At 59.9% G+C, this 18,048-nt stretch overlaps 5 protein-coding genes across 5 annotated transcripts; 3 read left to right on the top strand and 2 right to left on the bottom strand.

Moving 5' to 3' along the window:
• Positions 1-1,614: 1,614 nt before the first annotated feature.
• On the bottom strand, positions 1,615-3,225 carry PLICBS_000950 (uncharacterized protein; the record flags this gene model as incomplete). Its single annotated transcript, XM_018317991.1, has 1 exon — positions 1,615-3,225. One exon carries the CDS (start codon positions 3,223-3,225, stop codon positions 1,615-1,617), a length of 1,611 nt encoding a protein of 536 aa, XP_018183516.1.
• Positions 3,226-4,314: 1,089 nt separating this feature from the next.
• PLICBS_000951 (uncharacterized protein) lies at positions 4,315-5,340 on the top strand (the record flags this gene model as incomplete). The annotated part of the gene is made up of 1 exon (XM_018317990.2): positions 4,315-5,340. One exon carries the CDS (start codon positions 4,315-4,317, stop codon positions 5,338-5,340), a length of 1,026 nt encoding a protein of 341 aa, XP_018183515.1.
• A 73-nt stretch (positions 5,341-5,413) lies between these two features.
• PLICBS_000952 (uncharacterized protein) lies at positions 5,414-6,732 on the bottom strand (the record flags this gene model as incomplete). Its single annotated transcript, XM_018317989.2, has 2 exons — positions 5,414-6,229; positions 6,280-6,732. The coding sequence occupies 2 exons, from the start codon at positions 6,730-6,732 to the stop codon at positions 5,414-5,416; spliced, it is 1,269 nt and encodes a 422-aa protein (XP_018183514.2).
• A 688-nt stretch (positions 6,733-7,420) lies between these two features.
• Positions 7,421-10,056, top strand: PLICBS_000953 (uncharacterized protein; the record flags this gene model as incomplete). The annotated part of the gene is made up of 2 exons (XM_018317988.2): positions 7,421-9,286; positions 9,343-10,056. 2 exons carry the CDS (start codon positions 7,421-7,423, stop codon positions 10,054-10,056), a joined length of 2,580 nt encoding a protein of 859 aa, XP_018183513.2.
• Positions 10,057-13,272: 3,216 nt separating this feature from the next.
• On the top strand, positions 13,273-17,038 carry PLICBS_000954 (uncharacterized protein; the record flags this gene model as incomplete). The annotated part of the gene is made up of 5 exons (XM_018317987.2): positions 13,273-13,591; positions 13,673-14,969; positions 15,028-15,099; positions 15,153-15,221; positions 15,280-17,038. 5 exons carry the CDS (start codon positions 13,273-13,275, stop codon positions 17,036-17,038), a joined length of 3,516 nt encoding a protein of 1,171 aa, XP_018183512.2.
• Between the last annotated feature and the right edge of the window lie 1,010 nt (positions 17,039-18,048).

Below are 18,048 nucleotides of genomic sequence, written 5' to 3' on the forward strand. Positions count from 1 at the left end.
GGGGCTGGAATGCGGTATGACGGAGCAGGGCGCAGGCCGCGCTTCGAGACGAGGCCGGCGGTGTCAGGCAAAGATTCAAGTCTGGCCACGGCGGAGACAGCCCACTATCCTCCACCAGGGGGACCCAGATTCCCGCTTCAGGGCGGTGGATATTACGTGCCGGCGGCTCGAAGTCAATGACGGTTTTCGAAATGCAAGTGGCCGGTCGGCAGGCCAGAGGAGACGGCGGCGCGGTCTCGTCGTTTCATCGAGCGGCTCGAAGGGGCTGAGACAAGGCGGATGGCAGAGCCGGCCGAGGCCTTGAGTCTGGACGTCTGGCTGGATATCGGGGGGCCAGAGATGGAATGCCAACCAAGGGCAGGCAATTGCAAGTTACAAGAACGCTGTAGCAGGGGGGGCGAGAGACGGCCAAGCAACGAGAGCAACCAAGCGAGTACGGCGTAGTAGTGGGCCGGCAGTCAAAGGGACTGTACGGAGTAGAAACAAGAGCACGGCAGGGCTAGAGGACCGACGACGCGATACGGGGGGGAAACAAGGGAACGCCGGACAAGCTGGTGTGGAGTCGATGGTCGAGGTCGAGGTCGCGTTGCCGGAGGGTCGCGGCCGCTGGCACTGGGAGAAGCTGCCGGGAGCTGCTCCAAGCCCGCGGACTGTTAGAGGCTACAGGCCGTTCAGGGGCAGCCGGCTCGTTGATCAGGGGCAGTTGCGTCTGGGCCCGGAGTAACCGTTAACAATGCATTGTAACGGCGGCGCGTCAGGGCGGGTGCCGTTTTCCATTGGCCTCCGGCACTGCGAGCGTCACCTGAGGTGCAGTGGCAGAGCACTGAGCGCACTGTACCTTGCATTGTGCCCTGTAGGTACGTTAGACGGCGGGATGGCCTCCCCCCTGGCGCCACTGCGAAATTGGGGGCGCTGACGGTTCCCCCCTCCCTCCCCCTGTCCCATTGGATCCCGCCCGCCAAATCGTCGAACCCGTGGTCGTTGGCGCAAATCCCGTCTGGTTGGTCCCGCGGCCAAGATTCGGCAAGCGGCCGGACGCCCCCTGAGCGCGCCGGCCGTGAAATTATGTCTGATGGGCGCTCATGCGCGGACCGCCCTGCCCGTGTCATTGGATCCATGCCATGCAATCCATGCATCGGCATCGTCCCCCACTACAAAACAAGAGCGTCGGCCCCCCCTTGTTGGTGGTCATCTGAACGTGACTACAAGCACCGCGGGTTTGGTGTTTGCTCAATCCTGAACGCCTCAGGGCATGACATTGAACCAATCGCCTCCCGTGCAATGCACAAGCCAGACATTGGATTCCGTGTCACGCTTCGGTCATGCATCCCTCGCATTCTCGCCCTCGATGGCTCTCTGATATCAATGTACATAGGTATAGAAACATTCGGTAGCTTTGCCCTGTGTACCATCAACAGTTCTACATCGGCCGTAAACCTTGTGGTGACTTGTAGATCCCACTAACAATACCGCATGGCGACCACGCGACTAGGTACCAAACCCGCAAGGGAGCACACGCAAACCACGACGTCTTTCACAGGCGCAAACTCAGCGAAACGTGGAAAACAAGTTTCGTTCATGACAAGTGTCTATCCGCTCTATATTGTACATCAATCAAATCGCCCCCTTGAGCTCGCTCACCTGCGCCACCGTCTCCTCCATCTTCTCCTTGGCCAGAGATGCGTTGCGCGGGTTGGGCGCCTTGAAGATCTCGTTGAGCTCCTCGAGCGTGTGGCCCTTGGTCTCCACCATGAGGAAGAAGTAGTAGACCGCCTCGCACGAGCACGTCGCCAGGTAGATGAAGTACGTCTTCCACGCAATCTTCTCCAGGGCGATGGGCAGGGCAAACTGGTTGACCAGGCCGGCCGCGTTGCCGGCAATGTTCTGCAGGGCCATGCCCTTGGCGCGCTGCTCAAACGACAGCACCTCGACCGGGTATAGAGCCTGCAGCGGGGTGTAGGCGCACGAGAAGACGATGTTGATGAGGAAGATGAACGAGATGGACGCCCTCGCCGCCGCCGTGTTGCCCGAGGTCGTGAAAGCACCGGTGCCGCCAATCATGCCACCCCAGAGCAGCGCCAGGGCGATACAGCAAGTGATGAGCATCTTGCGGCGGCCGAAGCGGTCCATGAGGGTGGCGCCCGTGCACGAGGCCACGCCGCCGGCGATGGTGATGCCGAGGTTGATGTCTAGCACTGTCGTCGCGTCCGTGATGCCCGTCGTCTGCAGCATGCCCGGCAAAAAGTAGGACACGCCGCCCTGGCCGGTCCACTGACTGAAGGCGGACACGGCCACGGCGCAGAGGATGGCGCGGTACACGGCCGCGCGGGAGTTGAAGAGACACCGGTAGTCCCACCAGCGCTTGTCGGCGCCGTCCATCTCCAGCTCGTCTTCGAATTCGCGCAGCTGGAGCTGCACGTACAGCGAGTCGGGGTTGTCGTTGCCGTGGTACTTGACCAGAATGTCGCGGCACTGGGTCAGCTTGCCGTGCACGTACAGCCAACGCGGGGACTCGGGAGAGAAGAAGCATGCCGGGATCAGCATGGCCGGGAACATGAGCTGGAGGTAGGTCGGGATCAGCCACGAGGCGTTGCCCGTGAGGCCGGCGCAGCCGCGCAGCACCGCCGCGGCCAGGACGGCGCCGAGGTAGTAGCCGCAGTTGTACAGGCCGGTGATGACGCCGCGGTAGGCGGGGTGTGCGAACTCGACCACGTACGACGGGCAGGCAACGTTGGCGATGCAGGCGCCGAAGCCGAGGAAGAAGCGCCCGGCCAGGTACTGCGGGAGGTTGTGCGAGGTCACTTGGATGATGACGCCTATGATGACGAAGACGCACCCGATGACGATGCCAACGCGGCGGCCCCATGTGTCGGTGGCCGGCCCGACAAACGGCAGGGCGCACACAGAGCCGATGGAGTACATGCTCGAGATGTAGGCCGTCTTGACGCCAACAATGGTGGCCCCAAACTGGTCCTGGAAGGAGGGCATGGCGAGCATGTTGCCCATGAGGGCGCCGTCGAAGCCTCCCATGGTCGAGCCGAGAAACATGAAGCCGCAGATGATGTACAGCTGTATCATCCTCTTGCTGCTCTTCTTGATGGGCTCGAGTTGCTGGACCACCTCAAGGGCGGCCACTCCGCGCTGGTGCACGAGAACATCGACGGCGTCGGTCGGCTGCTCGACATGGTCCGAGTCGACCTCGTGCTTGCCTTGGGCGGTAGCCATGACGGCGCAGGATTATATCGGGGATTCAGTAGAACAAAAGCTGCAAGGCGAGTGGGTTTGCGATCTGCACGATATGGGCCCCCCGGATTCCTGCAGACGCATGGCCGAGATTTTATACAAGCGCGGAGAGGACGAGTTCGGTGATGGAATAGAGAAGGAGAGAAGTTGGCCTGGCCTCCTCCTTCTCGTCGACGGAGGCGTCGTGCCAAATTCCCGACAATTTTGCCGCTCGCATGCTTGGGAACTGGAGACTGGGTTGGGAATCTGGACCGCACCCACGCCGCCGAGCCAGACGGCATTTCTCGTACCGACTCCGGCCCATGGCAAGATCGTGTGGGGAAGACGTGTGTGCCGTGGCGTTAGTTGTTGCGTGTGAGTGTGTGCGAGTTCGCAAGGAGAGGCCGACGTTTTTTCCGACCTAGGGGTGCAGCCTTGACCGGTCGGCCGAGTCGATGGACCCCCTCGATGAGCCCAGCAGGACGGAACCGTCCCGCCAAACTCGCCGTGGGTGGTCCGTCGGTCGGTCGTCACCCCACGGCGATCGACTTTCTGGCATCACCCCACGATGCGGGGATGCGGTGGTGTCCCAGTGCTGACAGCGGCCCACTTCGGTCGTCTGACTAGCCGTTTTGTTTTTCAATTTCTCCGGGCGCCTGCAATGGCCAGAAATGTCAGCCAGAATGGAGCGTTTCTGTGTGTGTCTGTATGAGCGAGACGGGAGCGCCACAGCGGGCTCGTCGACGCTATGGGACGTAGTCTCGTCTAATTCTCCTGGAATCAGGCGGTTGTGTCCACTGTCCCGCCCAAGTGGCACGGGGGCGCCCGTCAACTCACCTTGACACCTTGTAACTCTTGCCCGGTACCTGGCCGGTTGGTATAGTCCTTGTAACCGGCGGTTGGAGGTCGGCATTGCTCCCCCAACTGTGTGATCCCGACGTTTTTTCCGCCGCCATCGGACCATGGCACTGCTAACCTCCTTGGCAGCATCCCTCAAAGGACCGGATATAAATCAAGAACCCAAAGAGGACTTGTAGACGTCGTTCGCTCCTTCATCGTCCAAGACGCCGCCCTCCATCAACAGCATCCGCCATGTCTCCGTCCACAGCATACTCGTCGACGCCGCCCAAAATCACGCCCGCCTCTCGCGAGGGTGACGCCAACTACAAGGCGCCCATCTTCCCCATCGGCCCCTTCACAAAGTATGAGCAGAACCCGCTCCTGGTGCCCAACCCCAAGAACGAGTTTGAGTCGGGGTACATCTACAATGCGGCCGCCATCGTCCTGGACGACACCATCTTCCTCCTCTACCGCGCGCAGAACCCCCAGCTGAAGTCCAGCGTCGGCCTGGCCTGGTCCACCGATGGCTTCAACTTCACCCGTCTCGACCGGCCTGTGCTGGAAGCCAGCGAGCCTTGGGAGGCCGGTGGTGGCGTGGAAGACCCGCGCATCGCGCGCTTCGACGGCGTCTTTTACATGACCTACACCTCCTGGGACTTCAAGACACCGCGTCTGTGCCTCGCCACGTCGACGGATTTGGTGCATTGGGAGAAGCGCCCACCTCTGTTCCCGAACATGAAGGACGTCGAGTTCAATAGCGAGGGGCGCACCCTGTATCGCGAAGGACATTCCAAGTCGGGTGCCATCTTTCCTGAGAAGAACGCCGAGGGTCGCTATGTCATGATCTTTGGCGACTCGCATCTGTACCTCGCCGAGAGCGACGACCTGCTCAACTGGACTGCCAAGCCGTTCAGTGAGCACTTCGCAGCGCCCACCCTTGCATGGGAAAGCCGTCTGCTTGAGCCCGGCCCAGCTCCCGTCAAGACTCGCGACGGAAAGTGGATTCTTGTGTACAACGCCGCGACGCTCGGGACGGCTCGCTACCGCAACAACCAGTATTCCATCAGCCAGATGCTCATCGACTACCAGCATCTTGAGAACGGCCCCGTCGCTCGACTGGATCAGCCGTCAGTGGTGGTTTCGGCTCAGAACGAGCGCGAGGGCCTGGTGAACGAGGTTGTCTTCACCGAGGGCATGGTGCAGTTCAAGGGGCAGTGGTTCCTCTACTTTGGACAGGCGGATAGCGAATTGGGGGTAGCAACGGCGCCTGTAAACTAGAGAAAAAGTGGTGGGGACTCGAGAATTGGCGACAATACAGGGTATCACGGACAGTTATAGAATAATAAAAAGGTCAAGGCGTCATGTTCCGACTGTCGATGATGAATTTCGCGGCCAGGGTGCGCAGGTCGCGAAACGTCCAGAAAACTGAGTAGCCATCAATCTCCTCAATCGTCCACGGACCGGTCCCAATCTCTTCGCGCACTTGCTGTTTGAGATCCGGGAATAGGTTGTGGCTGTCCTCCCAAAGATTGCACAGAGCTCGGCAATTCTCGAATCCGGTCTGTCTCCAAAGACGCAGCATTATGCGGACAGTCGCAGCCTGCATGTGGAGAAGCAGTGCCCAACGGTCGAGCAAGTTGCGAGGGCAGATGAATGTGCTGCGGGCGAGAGCGCACAAAAAGAGCAGGACCCCTGGGACCGGCCGCAGTGCCATTTGGACACCCAGGGTATCTGCGTGTCCGAGAACGTCGCTATAAAACGACAGCAGGAGCATGCTTGATAGGCAGTGCATCAAGACGGACTGCGGAGTTGCCGGGAGATCATCGCGACCATCCAAGAGGGTCGTCGGCAGACGAACCTGCCACAGAAGAAAGTCATACTCGAGTTTCGCCCATGCGAGTGATGTGTCCGGCTGAATCCCCTCGAGGCTCATCGCCATGCGGCGCTGGCCAAGCTCTACGGCCAGCTGGGAGAGGCGTATGAAATGATGGGCGGGAGTTGTCGGGCTCAGCGATTCAGCGTAGCTTTGGAGAATGTCTGACTGCAGACGGAGCGGAGGATGGGAGTAGCCAGCAAGTTGGCGCCATATATGCGTAATGAGTGCCCCGGACAGTATCGGCGGTGGCACCGAGCCCGCGGCACTTGCAGATTCAACCATGAGGAAGATCTGTTTCTACAATCAGTTTGCAAGAACGCCAAATAAATGGAATGGCTTACCTGCTGGACCAGTCCTTCTTCCAAGGGGATGGATGGGATCAGGAGGAGGAGACCGGCAATAGCCGAGTTGGACAGGGAGCCGTGGCGCAGCATGGAGAGCAGCTGGTCTGTGAGCAGGGGGCCTTCAACGTCCTCGTTGATGAAGTTGAAGGACAAACGAGAGGCTAGGTCAACGCAATGCTCCAGATCCGGATCCCTCCCCAGGTCCGCCTCCTCCAGCATCTCTGCAGGGACAAATGGCATGAATGGATGTACATTCCGCCAGTATTTCGCGCTGGTTGTTTGAAGCTCGTCCTCATGGTGGACGTCAGAAGCATGTGCCTGTACCAGACGCTTGTTGGCCATGTCGCGCTTTCCCGCCAGAGGTATCTGACAGTCGCCGTCCTTCAGGTTCGCCACATCTTCGTCGCTGTCGGTCCGGGTCATGGGCCAATCCGTGGCGAGATCCTCCATGAGACGAGCCGCAAGCCGCTGGGACGTTTTGCGGCGCTTCAAGCTCGGATGACGGGAGCTGAAGGTGCACACGAGGTCAAGATGCTCGCAATCGGAGCACCGTGCCGTGATGGGAGACCCCACCGGGAGGATGCATCGTTTTTTACGATGGCGGCAGTAATCGCAAGACTTGAACATGATGTCGCGGCCAACACGGCAGATCCGACGCATGTGCTGACAAGGGGTCGCGTGAGGCACAGGGCCAAGAGGGCGCCAAGGCAGATATTGCAACGGGAAGTCGAGCGGCGAGGGCGGCGAGAACGGCGGCGAGAGGGCAAGAGGGGGCTTTTGCCTGGGAGGGAGGTCAGAGGTCGTGAGGACGGGGAACTTACACCGAAGTACCTCTGCAAGTACCTACCGCTGGCACGACTCCACAGGCCACGAGCCCCGACTCCCCGAGCAGTGGACCGACCCCATAATCTGCAGGCACGATGGACCCCGGGTTGCCCGACTTGTTGCCCCCACGATTCGACTGAGTCCTGTCGGAAAAAACGTCGGCGAAACAATGCACGACTCCACGGCGACAGCCCACGCAAGAGATGGGAGAAGATTACACGGACAGCGCGACACTCCCTCATAAAGTCGCCATGCCTCTTTTTCGCGGCTCTTTCCTTTGCTCTGGCTCGCCAGTAGCCTCTTCACCTTCACCATGGCATCAACCTCGCAGACTCTCGCCGGCTGGCGATGGCGCCAACATGAGAGCGCTGCCAAAGAATGGCACCCGTGTTCGCACTCGCGACCAACAACGGAAATCTTCACGGACCTCCTCGACGCAAAACGCATTCCCGATCCCTTTCTCGACCAGAATGAGCGCCTCGTACAATGGGTAGGAGAAACGGACTGGGAGTACGAGTGCGACTTTGTACACCAGCCGAGCGACAGCCATGCACTACAGGACCTGGTCTTCGAGGGCCTCGACACCTTTGCCTCTGTGTACCTGAACGAGCAGCTCATACTCACATCGTCCAACATGTTTCATCGCCACCGGGTCAACGTCACAGACAAATTGCGCAGTGGGATCAATGTTCTGCGCATCACCTTCCGAAGCGCCTTACACGAAGGTCGTGCCATCGAGGCCAAACACGGCAAGCTGCGCGCGTTCAACGGCGACAGTTCTCGCGTGCACGTCCGCAAGGCACCTTATCACTATGGCTGGGACTGGGGCCCAATTTTACTCACCTGCGGGCCCTATCGCGAGATTCATCTTGAAAGCTACTCCTCAATGATCTCCGACGTGTTCGCCAACCCCACCGTCACCGAGGACCTGCAGCGTTGCACGCTGGACGTCTCATGGAGCGCCTCACTAGACCAGGACGCAGTAGTGGACGTCACCGTCACTTCTCCCAGCAAGCTCATCTTTCATGTCCAGTCCACCTTGGCTGCGCACGAGACCCACGGGCGTGTCTCCCTCGACATCCCGCAGCCGGAGCTCTGGTACCCTGCTGGACACGGAGCTCAGGTTTTCTACAACGTCGAAGTGCAAGTACGCAGCAACAGCGGCGCTACTCTTCATACAGATACAACGCAGATCGGTATCCGCCGCCTGCGCTTGGTGCAACAGCCTTTGCGAGAGGAGCCTGGGACGAGCTTCTTTGTCGAGGTCAACAACCACCCGGTCTACATCTCCGGATCCAATTGGATTCCTGATCATTCCTTCCTGACGGCCCTGACGCCAGAAGACTACAAAAAGTCTGTCGAGGCGTGCTTGGAGGGCAACCAAAACATGCTGAGAATATGGGGTGGTGGCATATACGAGCACGACGCCCTCTACGCCGAATGCGACCGTCAGGGCGTGCTTGTCTGGCAAGACTTCATGTTCGCTTGTGGCCAGTACCCATGCTATCCCGAGTTTGCGGCTAGCGTAGAGCGGGAGGCTGTAGACCAGCTCAAGCGACTCCGACAGTACTGCTCCGTGGTGCTCTACGCAGGCAACAATGAGGATTATCAGGTTGCCGAGATGCTCAAGCTGGACTGGGACCCGAATGATCACTCTGGCGACTGGACAAAGTCCAATTTCCCAGCTCGGACGATTTACGAGACCATTCTCCCCGCCGTCGTTTCTGAGTACTCACCAGGGGTCCCGTACCATCCTGCGTCTCCGTGGGGCGGCAACGGCACAGAAGACCGTACTATTGGTGATATTCATCAGTGGAATGTGTGGCACGGCTCCCAGGAGAAGTACCAGCTTTGGGACAAACTCACCGGAAGATTTGTGTCCGAGTTTGGCATGCTGGGATTCCCGTCTGCCAAATCCGTCTCTCGTTTCGTGACGGATCCTGCACAGCGGTTCCCTCAGAGCGCGGTGCTGGATCACCACAACAAAGCCGACGGGGCTGAGCGCAGACTGGCGTTGTACGTCATGGAGAATATTCGCGTCGACTCGATGCGTTTAGACAGTTGGATATATGGCACGCAGCTCATACAGGCCGAGTGCCTTGCTTTTGCTGTTCGCAGCTGCCGTCGTCAGTGGAAGGGCCCCGGACGCGAATACTGCGGCGGCCAACTCATATGGCAGGTGTGTATTCATCCCCGGTGGCGGTCGTATCTGAGGCGTGCTGACATTTTCTTCAGATCAATGACTGTTGGCCCGTCTCCAGTTGGTCGCTCATTGACTTCTACGGAGAACGGAAGCTAGCCTTTTTCGCGACAAAGCGCGAGTCGGCGCCTCTCGCGATCGGAATCGGTCGCTCCACTCCAGAGCTCAAGAAGTTGAAATCGCCGCCGCCTCAATTGCTGGGCCCTCCACACGATCTCGTCGATAAAAAGTACATCTTTGACGTGTGGGCAGTGAACACGACGCTGCAGAAGGCGGCAGTCAGCGTTGAGGTGCGCCTCTTTGACACGCAGACCGGCGAGCTTCGGCAGAAAATGCCCTTGGGGAACCAAATCCTTGGCGCCAACCGCTCAATGGAGCTGGCTGAGGACTGCACCATTGACAACAGGACTGCGGTCCAAGCCATCATGCTTCACCCCGATGGGCGCGTCGTTTCTCGAGCATCGGATTGGCCTCAACCACTGAAGTATGTTACGCTACCGAGTACGTACAACATCGAGCTTCAAGTGTTGGACGGCCGGGTCGACATTACCTCGACCGCTCCTGTGAAGGGCTTGGAGCTGTACCTGGCCGACGAGGAGCGTGAGGTCCGGTGGGGTGATAACTGCGTGGATGTGTTCCCCGGGGATACGTACGTTGTTCAAGCTCAGGGTCTCGTTAAGGGAGATGACGTGCGTGTCCGTTACTACGGATCGGACTGGATTCCGAACCGGGCGGTTTCGAATGCCTAAGCCGTGGGAATGAATACAAGACTGTAGAAAACCAGTCAAATAGACTCTGATTCTCCGTCCATGGCCATTTCATGCATCATATAGTACATACAGCAGTTGTAGCACATGTCTCCTGACCTGTAATTCCTGCGTACGAAGCCCGTGCCGTGTCCGACTTACACGCTTCGGTAAAGCCCCACACCGAGATGGACGACGGGCGGGTGGGCCCTGCAGGAGCCACCTCCTGTGGCGCGAGCTCGTGCCATGTGCCAGGGTATAGCTTCAGCCACAATGGCCTGTCGCGGACCAACAACAGCCTCGAGTGACATACCTTACCCTGCAGAGAGGTGATGCCTGCCACTCTTTTTTATATCTCATGCCCCCCAAGCGTATGGCTGGCAGTCTTGCATGAATCATGGGGCGAGATATCAAAGACTTGTTGCCAATGTGTGCTGACGAGTTGACTTCAGTCATCTGGGTTGTCATCGCCATCGTTGTAACGACTGGATATCAATTGGCGCCATCTGCCCTCATGACATCCACCCTTCCGGCTGCACCGGATTGTGCCGCGTGAGACGATTCAATCGTTGACATACTAGAAGAAATACGAATGAGCAAGGAGCTAGATACAGGCTTAATTGCGGCTTGACTTTGCACGGCAATTAAAGGTGGTACCGCATCGGCGTTGCGCAACCCGGGGCACGATGGCCACCATCCCCGGCTAGATGAGGGTGCCGGGGCATGTCATCAGCGACATGGAATATCGCGCAGCAAATGCCTCGCACGAGGTCGCCGCCGGGCCATGTGGCGAGGGAAACCCACCAGACGAGGCATCTGGTCTGTCCCCCTGGTCCGTGCATGTCTGCATCCCGCTGCGGGTGGACTTTGCAAGGGAGGCTGGAGGAGGATCGTGCGAAAGGGCAACAACGGAGCAGGCAACACAACCCCCTTGTGTGTGAAGGCGGGGTTGGAGAGACCGCGCGCGCATGCCCCGCGAGTCAGCGCATTGAAAACGGTCAAACAGCGTAAGTGACATGCTGCCGGTTCGGAGGAGGAGCAGCAGCATCAGGTAGACGGCCACATGCGTGCGTGCCAGCCCAGGTCAGGCAGGGCAGGGCCATGCTTGTCTCGCGCCAAAAGCGACGACGACGAATGTATGAAGAAAACGGATCCCCAAGGGGGGCATGTTGATGCAACCCGTCGCGTCAGACGCAGGTCACGACACCTCCCGAGCGAGACACGACCGGGGCAGGGGAGGGGAGGAGGGGGAAACCTGGAGCAGAGCAGACGGCCGATGCTGTCAACGGTGCATCATCGCGGGTCGCGCCACGCCCATGCCCATGTCCCATGCCCATGCGTGCGTACGGCATTCTGCAACCACCCACACGGCATCAACAGCAGGAATACCTCGGAGCAGCAGTGGGAGCAGTTCCGCGCTTGGTCCAGACAGGCATGCCGATGCCATGCATGCATGCACGACCTTCACACCGCCCCCGGGTCCAGGGAGCGAGCGAGCGAGCGGGACACACGCCTGAGACGAGACACGAAAGCCCGACCGCTCGGTCGGTCGCCGTCCTCGTGGTTCGCAGCAGCAGGGCCTCCATCCGGGTTAGCGGGCGGCGCGCGCGCGGAGCAGATGCAGCGGAAGGGGGATGGATGGGGGAGTCGGCGGCGGGGAAGACAAGGAGACAGACGAGAGACGCGCGCGCCGCCCGCCAATGGCACCGGGTTGGCTGCGGCATGTGCATGTGCGGCGGCGCACACCCTGCGTCTGGGCGAGGCAAGGGTGTGTGGTCATGCGGCCAATCTCGAATGCGCGCCGCAAGCCAAAGCCGGGTGGTTGCAGCGCCATCGGATGGGAGATGGTGGTGGTGGTGGAGGCGAGGCGAGGCAGTTCGTCGACTGTCTTTTTTTTCTTTCTTGTTTGTTGCTCGTCGTCGAGGCGGTGGACGGCGATGGTGCCAGAATCGCGGTCACCACCACCTCCACCACCACCACTATCAGCGTATCCCCCATCCACCCATCCAGCCCTTGTCTCGCCTTGCCGCGCCGATCAAGGAATTTGTCGGATGCGGTGCAGGACGCTTCACCTCTCTTGCAGACTACAATTCAACCAACCCATGCTCCCCCGGAATGATGGAACCTGCTCCTGGGATTGATCGTCGAATACCATGCACCCACTGCCACTGACGGAACGCGCGCTCGTAAACTCGATCGTGAGGACGGCGGCAGGGAAACGAAAAGGAAATTCAGGCAAACGCATGGCCCAACCTTGAACGCTCGGCAGCCCCGTGCGTAATTTGAGCCCGGCCCACCGCGCATCACCACCACCGCGGGCGCCGTGTAAGTCAGTCGGCCGCCGGTCCACTATAGTGGGCAACGGACGCCCGTTTTGGCGCGCAACGAGCAACGCTGAGCCGCGTCGAACGAGAGACGCGGGCAGGATAGGTACTGTACTGTACCGTACTGCACTAAAGGAAAGTGATGAGCAGAAAATTTTCTACGATGCCCGAGTCGTCGCCCAACCGCATGAGATGCATTTCCACTGTTCCTCGTCTGCTGCTCCGGCAACAAGTAAAAAGTGAAGCCTTGCGCGATAAGCCGCGCTGCACTCGGTTGCGCGTTGTTGGTGCGACGTGACCACCTCTGACCAGCCCCCCCCCCCGACCTTGAACAGGGGGCGGGGCCTCCCTCTAGCGGCCCCGTCCAGTTGGCCTGGCCGCCTGCAGTGGCCCACGGCACTGGGCCCGGGGGGGCCATTCGCGGCCCCGTCCAGGAGCCTCGAGGTCGTCAGATCGGGCCCAGTCCCTCCATCCATCCCTCAGGTCAGGTCCAGCCCCGCGCCAGCCCGCCGTCGCGTCCAGCCCGGCCCAGCCCAGCAGCCAAGTCAACTAACGGCCGCGAGCTGAGGTGGGCTTTTGGCTTGCCTGGGCTGCTGCCCGTCCGTTGCCGCCCACTGCTGGGATCCATTGGACAAGTTTGGACGCCGGGGTTGGCAGCCAGGCCAGGCGGGCAGGCAGATTCTTTTGCACCAAGGCACGACGAATACGTCCTGCCCTCCTTTCACTGCACTTCACCTTTCACTTCCACCCTCCTCCCACCTGTCGTTCCGTTCCCTCTTCCGCGGGATCGAGAACCCTTCGTCTCCATGGCGCTGCTGCCGCTGCTGCCCTGAGACGCGTCCACCACTCGGCGGCCAAGCTGGATTCCACGAGCCACACGTCGCGGCCCGGAATCATGTTCTCCTCGCTGCTGCGCCGCCCAAGCCACGGCTCCCGTCGCGTCGACCTGCGCGAGCCGAGCCTCTCGCCCTCGTCCCGCCCCGGCGCCCGTCGACGATATGGCGGACGCACGCACGCCACGGCCGACTTTACAGAGGCCGATGACGATGACGAAGACTCCAACGAGGAGCGCGTGCTGCGCTTCGAAGAGGGCGGCGACGATGATGCGCAGGACGAGGACGGGGACGGGGACGGCGATGGCGACGACGCGGACGAGGATGGCAGGACGGGCAAGGCGCTGCCCGTCTTGCCGCTCTTCTCTGCCACGCATCTCGGTACAGTCTTCATCCCCTGAATAAGGCGGTTTGGCAAACACGGCATTGCATTGTATAGCTGACCCCCCTGTTGTACACCAGACTCGCTGCCCATCTACAGCATCACGCATGCCATCCGCATCATAGTCTCGGCGCGAACTGAGACGACGCTTACATGGGAGCAGCTGCGCTCGCCCCAGGTCTCCCAATTCCTCGTCAAGCCCATGCAGCAGCAGATTCGCACCCAGCACTTCTCCCGCGCGACTCTATACGCCCTCATGGCCAACTGCCTCCAGTTCACAAAGGAGGGGCAGCGATACGCCGCCAACGCCGGCATCAGCAACACCCGGTCCAAGGTCTGCGAGCTGCTCGCGCTCAAGCTGCTCAAGGAGTACACCACGAGGGAGCTCATTGACGCCCTGGCGTATGACTTTTATCCTCTCCAGGGGCTGCCGGGAGCGCAGTCACCCATACCCGCTGGTGGCCGGCCCAACTCCAAGTCGAAGCAAGCGATGACGGCCTCGAGGACTTCCACGCTCGAGGTTGCCATTCGCGCCTCTGCCAAGCACTTCCTCGCACATCCCGTGGTGATTCAGCAGCTGGAGGCTGTCTGGAATGGTGCCATCACCTTTTACTCCGCGGCGGATAGTCTGCACCGGGAGGCCCCGCCAGGTTCCATCCAGGGTATGAATGGCGATGCCCGCCAGGCGAATGACCGGACTCCGCTGCTCGGATCTCTGCCTCCCAAGCCAGGACATTTCCATGTGCCCCCAGGGAGAAGGACTGTGATGCTCTATGATCCCCGCCAGGCCTCCATGCTCAAGCTGTCGCGCCTGCGTGTCCCGCGGTATAGGTCGTTTCTGTCTACCTTGTCTCTCGCGGTCTTGATCGGCCTCTTCCTGGCGGTTCTCTCGCAGAGATCAGTGCAGATAACAGGACTCGAGCTGGTCTTCTGGTTCTGGAGCGCCGGATTCATGCTGGATGAACTCGTTGGTTTCAACGAACAGGGCTTCGCCCTCTACATCATGAGCTTTTGGAACATCTTTGACCTGGGGATCCTTGTCTTGCTGATCGCGTACTACTGCATGCGCGCCTATGGCGTCTTTCTGGTTGACCCGCACCACTGGAACGACATGGCGTACGATGTCCTGGCCGCCAATGCCATCCTCCTCCTGCCGCGGATCTTTAGCATCCTGGACCATTACCAATACTTCTCTCAGCTCTTGATTGCCTTCCGCCTTATGGCCGTGGACTTGGCTGCCGTGTTTGTGCTGGTTCTCATCATGTGCAGCGGATTCTACGTCTTCTTCACCCTTTCGCAGAGCGCCAACAGCGGCAGCGACGTGGCCTACAAGATCTTCCAGATCCTCATGGGCTTTACTCCTGCCGCGTGGGACGTGTAAGTTCACCAAGAGACGGGCTTTGCCACACTGGGCGCGATGCTGACCGTACACTAGGTGGCCACAGTACAATTGGCTTGCTCGGATCCTGATGATGATGTTTCTGATTATTTGTCACTTCTTGGTCGTGTGAGTAAACCGGCTTCTGCTCTGGTGCGGCGGACGCTAATACGTTGACCCAGGACTATTCTCATCACCGTTTTGACCAATTCCTTCATGACGATTGCGTCAAATGCCACCGAGGAACATCAGTGAGTTCTGTTTGCCCAAAAATGTAACTATGAACACTCCGTCTGACGTCTCTTTCAGGTTCCTATTTGCCATCAACACCATATCCATGGTCAAGAACGATGCGCTGTTCTCGTACATTGCACCCAGCAACATCTTCGCCTGGCTTCTGATGCCCTTGCGGTATTTTATGCCCTTGAGACACTTCGTCTGGCTTAACCGCACCATCATCAAGGTCACTCACTTCCCCGTCCTCTTCTTCATCTACTTGTACGAGAGGTTCTGGCTGGCGCCGTCCATGTTTGAGCCTACGGACCTGGTCGAGAACCACGGGAGGAGCCGCCCGAGGACAATCTCGTTTCGTGACCCGGTCGAGAGGACGGCCATGTTCAGCCCCAACGTTCGGGTCCGGGAGGAGTCCGTGGCGGGTTTCCACAAGGACCGGGCCTTGGAAGAAGTCTTTCGACGCATGCCTGAATCGTCCACCCTGCGTACACAAAGGAGGAACGAGCGTCGCAAGACGCAAACTGCCATTCGCAACTGGATGGACCAACACGATGACGACGGGATGCCGCTGTCAAATTGGCCCACCGTGGACAGCAGAGCAGTGCCGGACTGGCAGAAGCGCCTCAGCGTGGCGTGGGACCGATCGTCGCATCGGCAGGTCTCTGATGTCAGATCAACTGCGAGCGATCCTGCCGACTTGCTCTCAAACCAAGGGGCGTCGTTTGCGCGCCGCCGGTCCAACTTGGACGTTGTGGCACCGGATTACAAGGATCACACGGACGCGGACGGCGACGACGAACTGGTGACGGACGATGAGGACGAGGATGACGCTGTGACCAACGCCGGCCGCAGCAACCAGTTTGAGAAGCACGGAATCGAGGAGGAAGATTACTTTACGACACCAATGGCGGCGCGGTCGGCGAAGCTGGCTTCTTCGCACGGCTCGTCGGCCAAGGGAATTCCCAGCCCTCGACCGGGCAACAGGCGCGGCATGCATGGCCGCACGCTCTCGACGAACACGATCCTCTACAACCCGGAGGAGATGGCCCAAGCCGCCCCGCCCGCCACCAAGTCGCCGCCGAAAGCTGCCCCGGCGAAGAAGCTTGGGCCGAGCGGCCGAGGTACCGGCGGCGCAGCGTCGCCCGCTCAGGCAAGTCGTCGGACTTCGCCTCGCCGAATGGCGCAAATTCCTAGCTCGCACCCGCGTCCGATTCTTCCACCGCCTGGTCTCTCACAGACTGGTGGCGTGAGCAGGACGGCGATGCTCAGCCTCGACCCCCGCGACCGCCTGCGCGATGCCAGAAGGCTCTCATCTATCGACCTGAGTGTTCTCTCGGACCAGTTTGCCCCGGAAGACGCCAATGCCGGAATGGCGGGGAGCTTTCAGACGCAGATGGCCATGGCGATGATGAAAGACAACCGACTGCGGGCTGCGGGTGGGGTGGACGTTGCCGATCGCGATAGGATGGGGAGGTTGGTTCTGGCTCGCATGAAGACGCTGGAGGAGAGCTTCGCCGATGTCATCAAGGAGATGCGAGACCTCAAGAACAGCTCCACGGGCCCCCACACGACGCGCAACTCGTCGGCCGAAGAGGCGAGGGCCACGGGCATCGACAGCGGCGATTATGACCGCGTGCGGAGGACAAAGGGCGACGCGGCGCTCAGGAGACCGCACCAAAGCCGCCCGGTCAGCCGACGAAGCATGAAAGAAGGCAAAGTCGGCATGGGCCTGCGGCGAGACGCCAGGGCCAAGGGCAAAGAGATTGTATACGCGACCACGGACGACGAAGGCGAGGCGGACGACGGCCTGGGAGCCAAGGGGAGCTCCATGTAATGGGACGGAAGGGAGGGAGGCGGTAATGATGAGAGATTGACTGCATTATCAGGCGTTGAGGTCCGCGAAGCATATATACCTTACAAGCGGGTTGTAAGATTTATTATTGGCGGCGACCAGGCGTATGGCGGCGGGCAGAATGATTGCGCATTGATGTCAGGGCACGGCGCCGTTTGGGGTGTCTGCAGTCGGGTTCGGCAAGAGTGAGGAATGAATCGCATTACGTGTTTGCCGTGCTGTTGAGGTCCATGCTGTTTAATGCCGGCGCCGTGATAGTGTCATGGAATGCATATTATACCAATCCGCTGTGTAGCACACGCGGGATGAACAAGAGACGTTGTTTTCTATTAGGCCCGGCCTCCGCTGCGCTCGACACTGACGGACGCGTCGGGCGGTGCCTCATGCCCTTGCTGCGGCGCATCAACCTCGTTGATGACGCGAGGGGCGGCGGTGGCGGCGGCGGCGTCCTCGGGCCTGAACTTGAAGGTGATTGCGATGGCGACGGCGGCGGTTTGGCTGGCGAGCGGGCGGACGCCGCTGGTGGCCCATCGCGATACGCCGTCAGCATCGACTAGAACCTGGACTTGAGGACGAGGTACGAGAAATAGCTATGGCGACTTCATCGCGGATGAGGAAGCTATTAGGAAAGCTGTGGTGGCAGCTTCTCGAGGGTTACGTACTGTATGGTTGATGGCTTTGCCATTGAAGCTGGGGCTGTACAGTATTTGCGTGACGCGCGGGGAAAGGTGTCTAACGGCGGAAGTGTCTCGCGGCAGGTCAAAGGTTGTCATTGACAAAAGATTGCACATTTCATTTTAGAATCTGGAAATATCAGATATGGCCAGACGGGCGAACGTATGGCCGCCTTTATGAGCAGAACGAGCAACCCGCAACCACCCTGCGGGCTGCTGTACGAATTACGGAGCACTGCCCAGACACGAAGTCCTACACTTGACAGCCCTGAAAGACGTCGATAAACTAACTTAGGGTGGGGATTGAGGGATGGATGA

This window comes from Purpureocillium lilacinum (genome assembly GCF_023168085.1).
Source record: "Purpureocillium lilacinum CBS 284.36 DNA, scaffold_1, whole genome shotgun sequence".
Lineage (NCBI taxonomy): Eukaryota > Fungi > Ascomycota > Sordariomycetes > Hypocreales > Ophiocordycipitaceae > Purpureocillium > Purpureocillium lilacinum.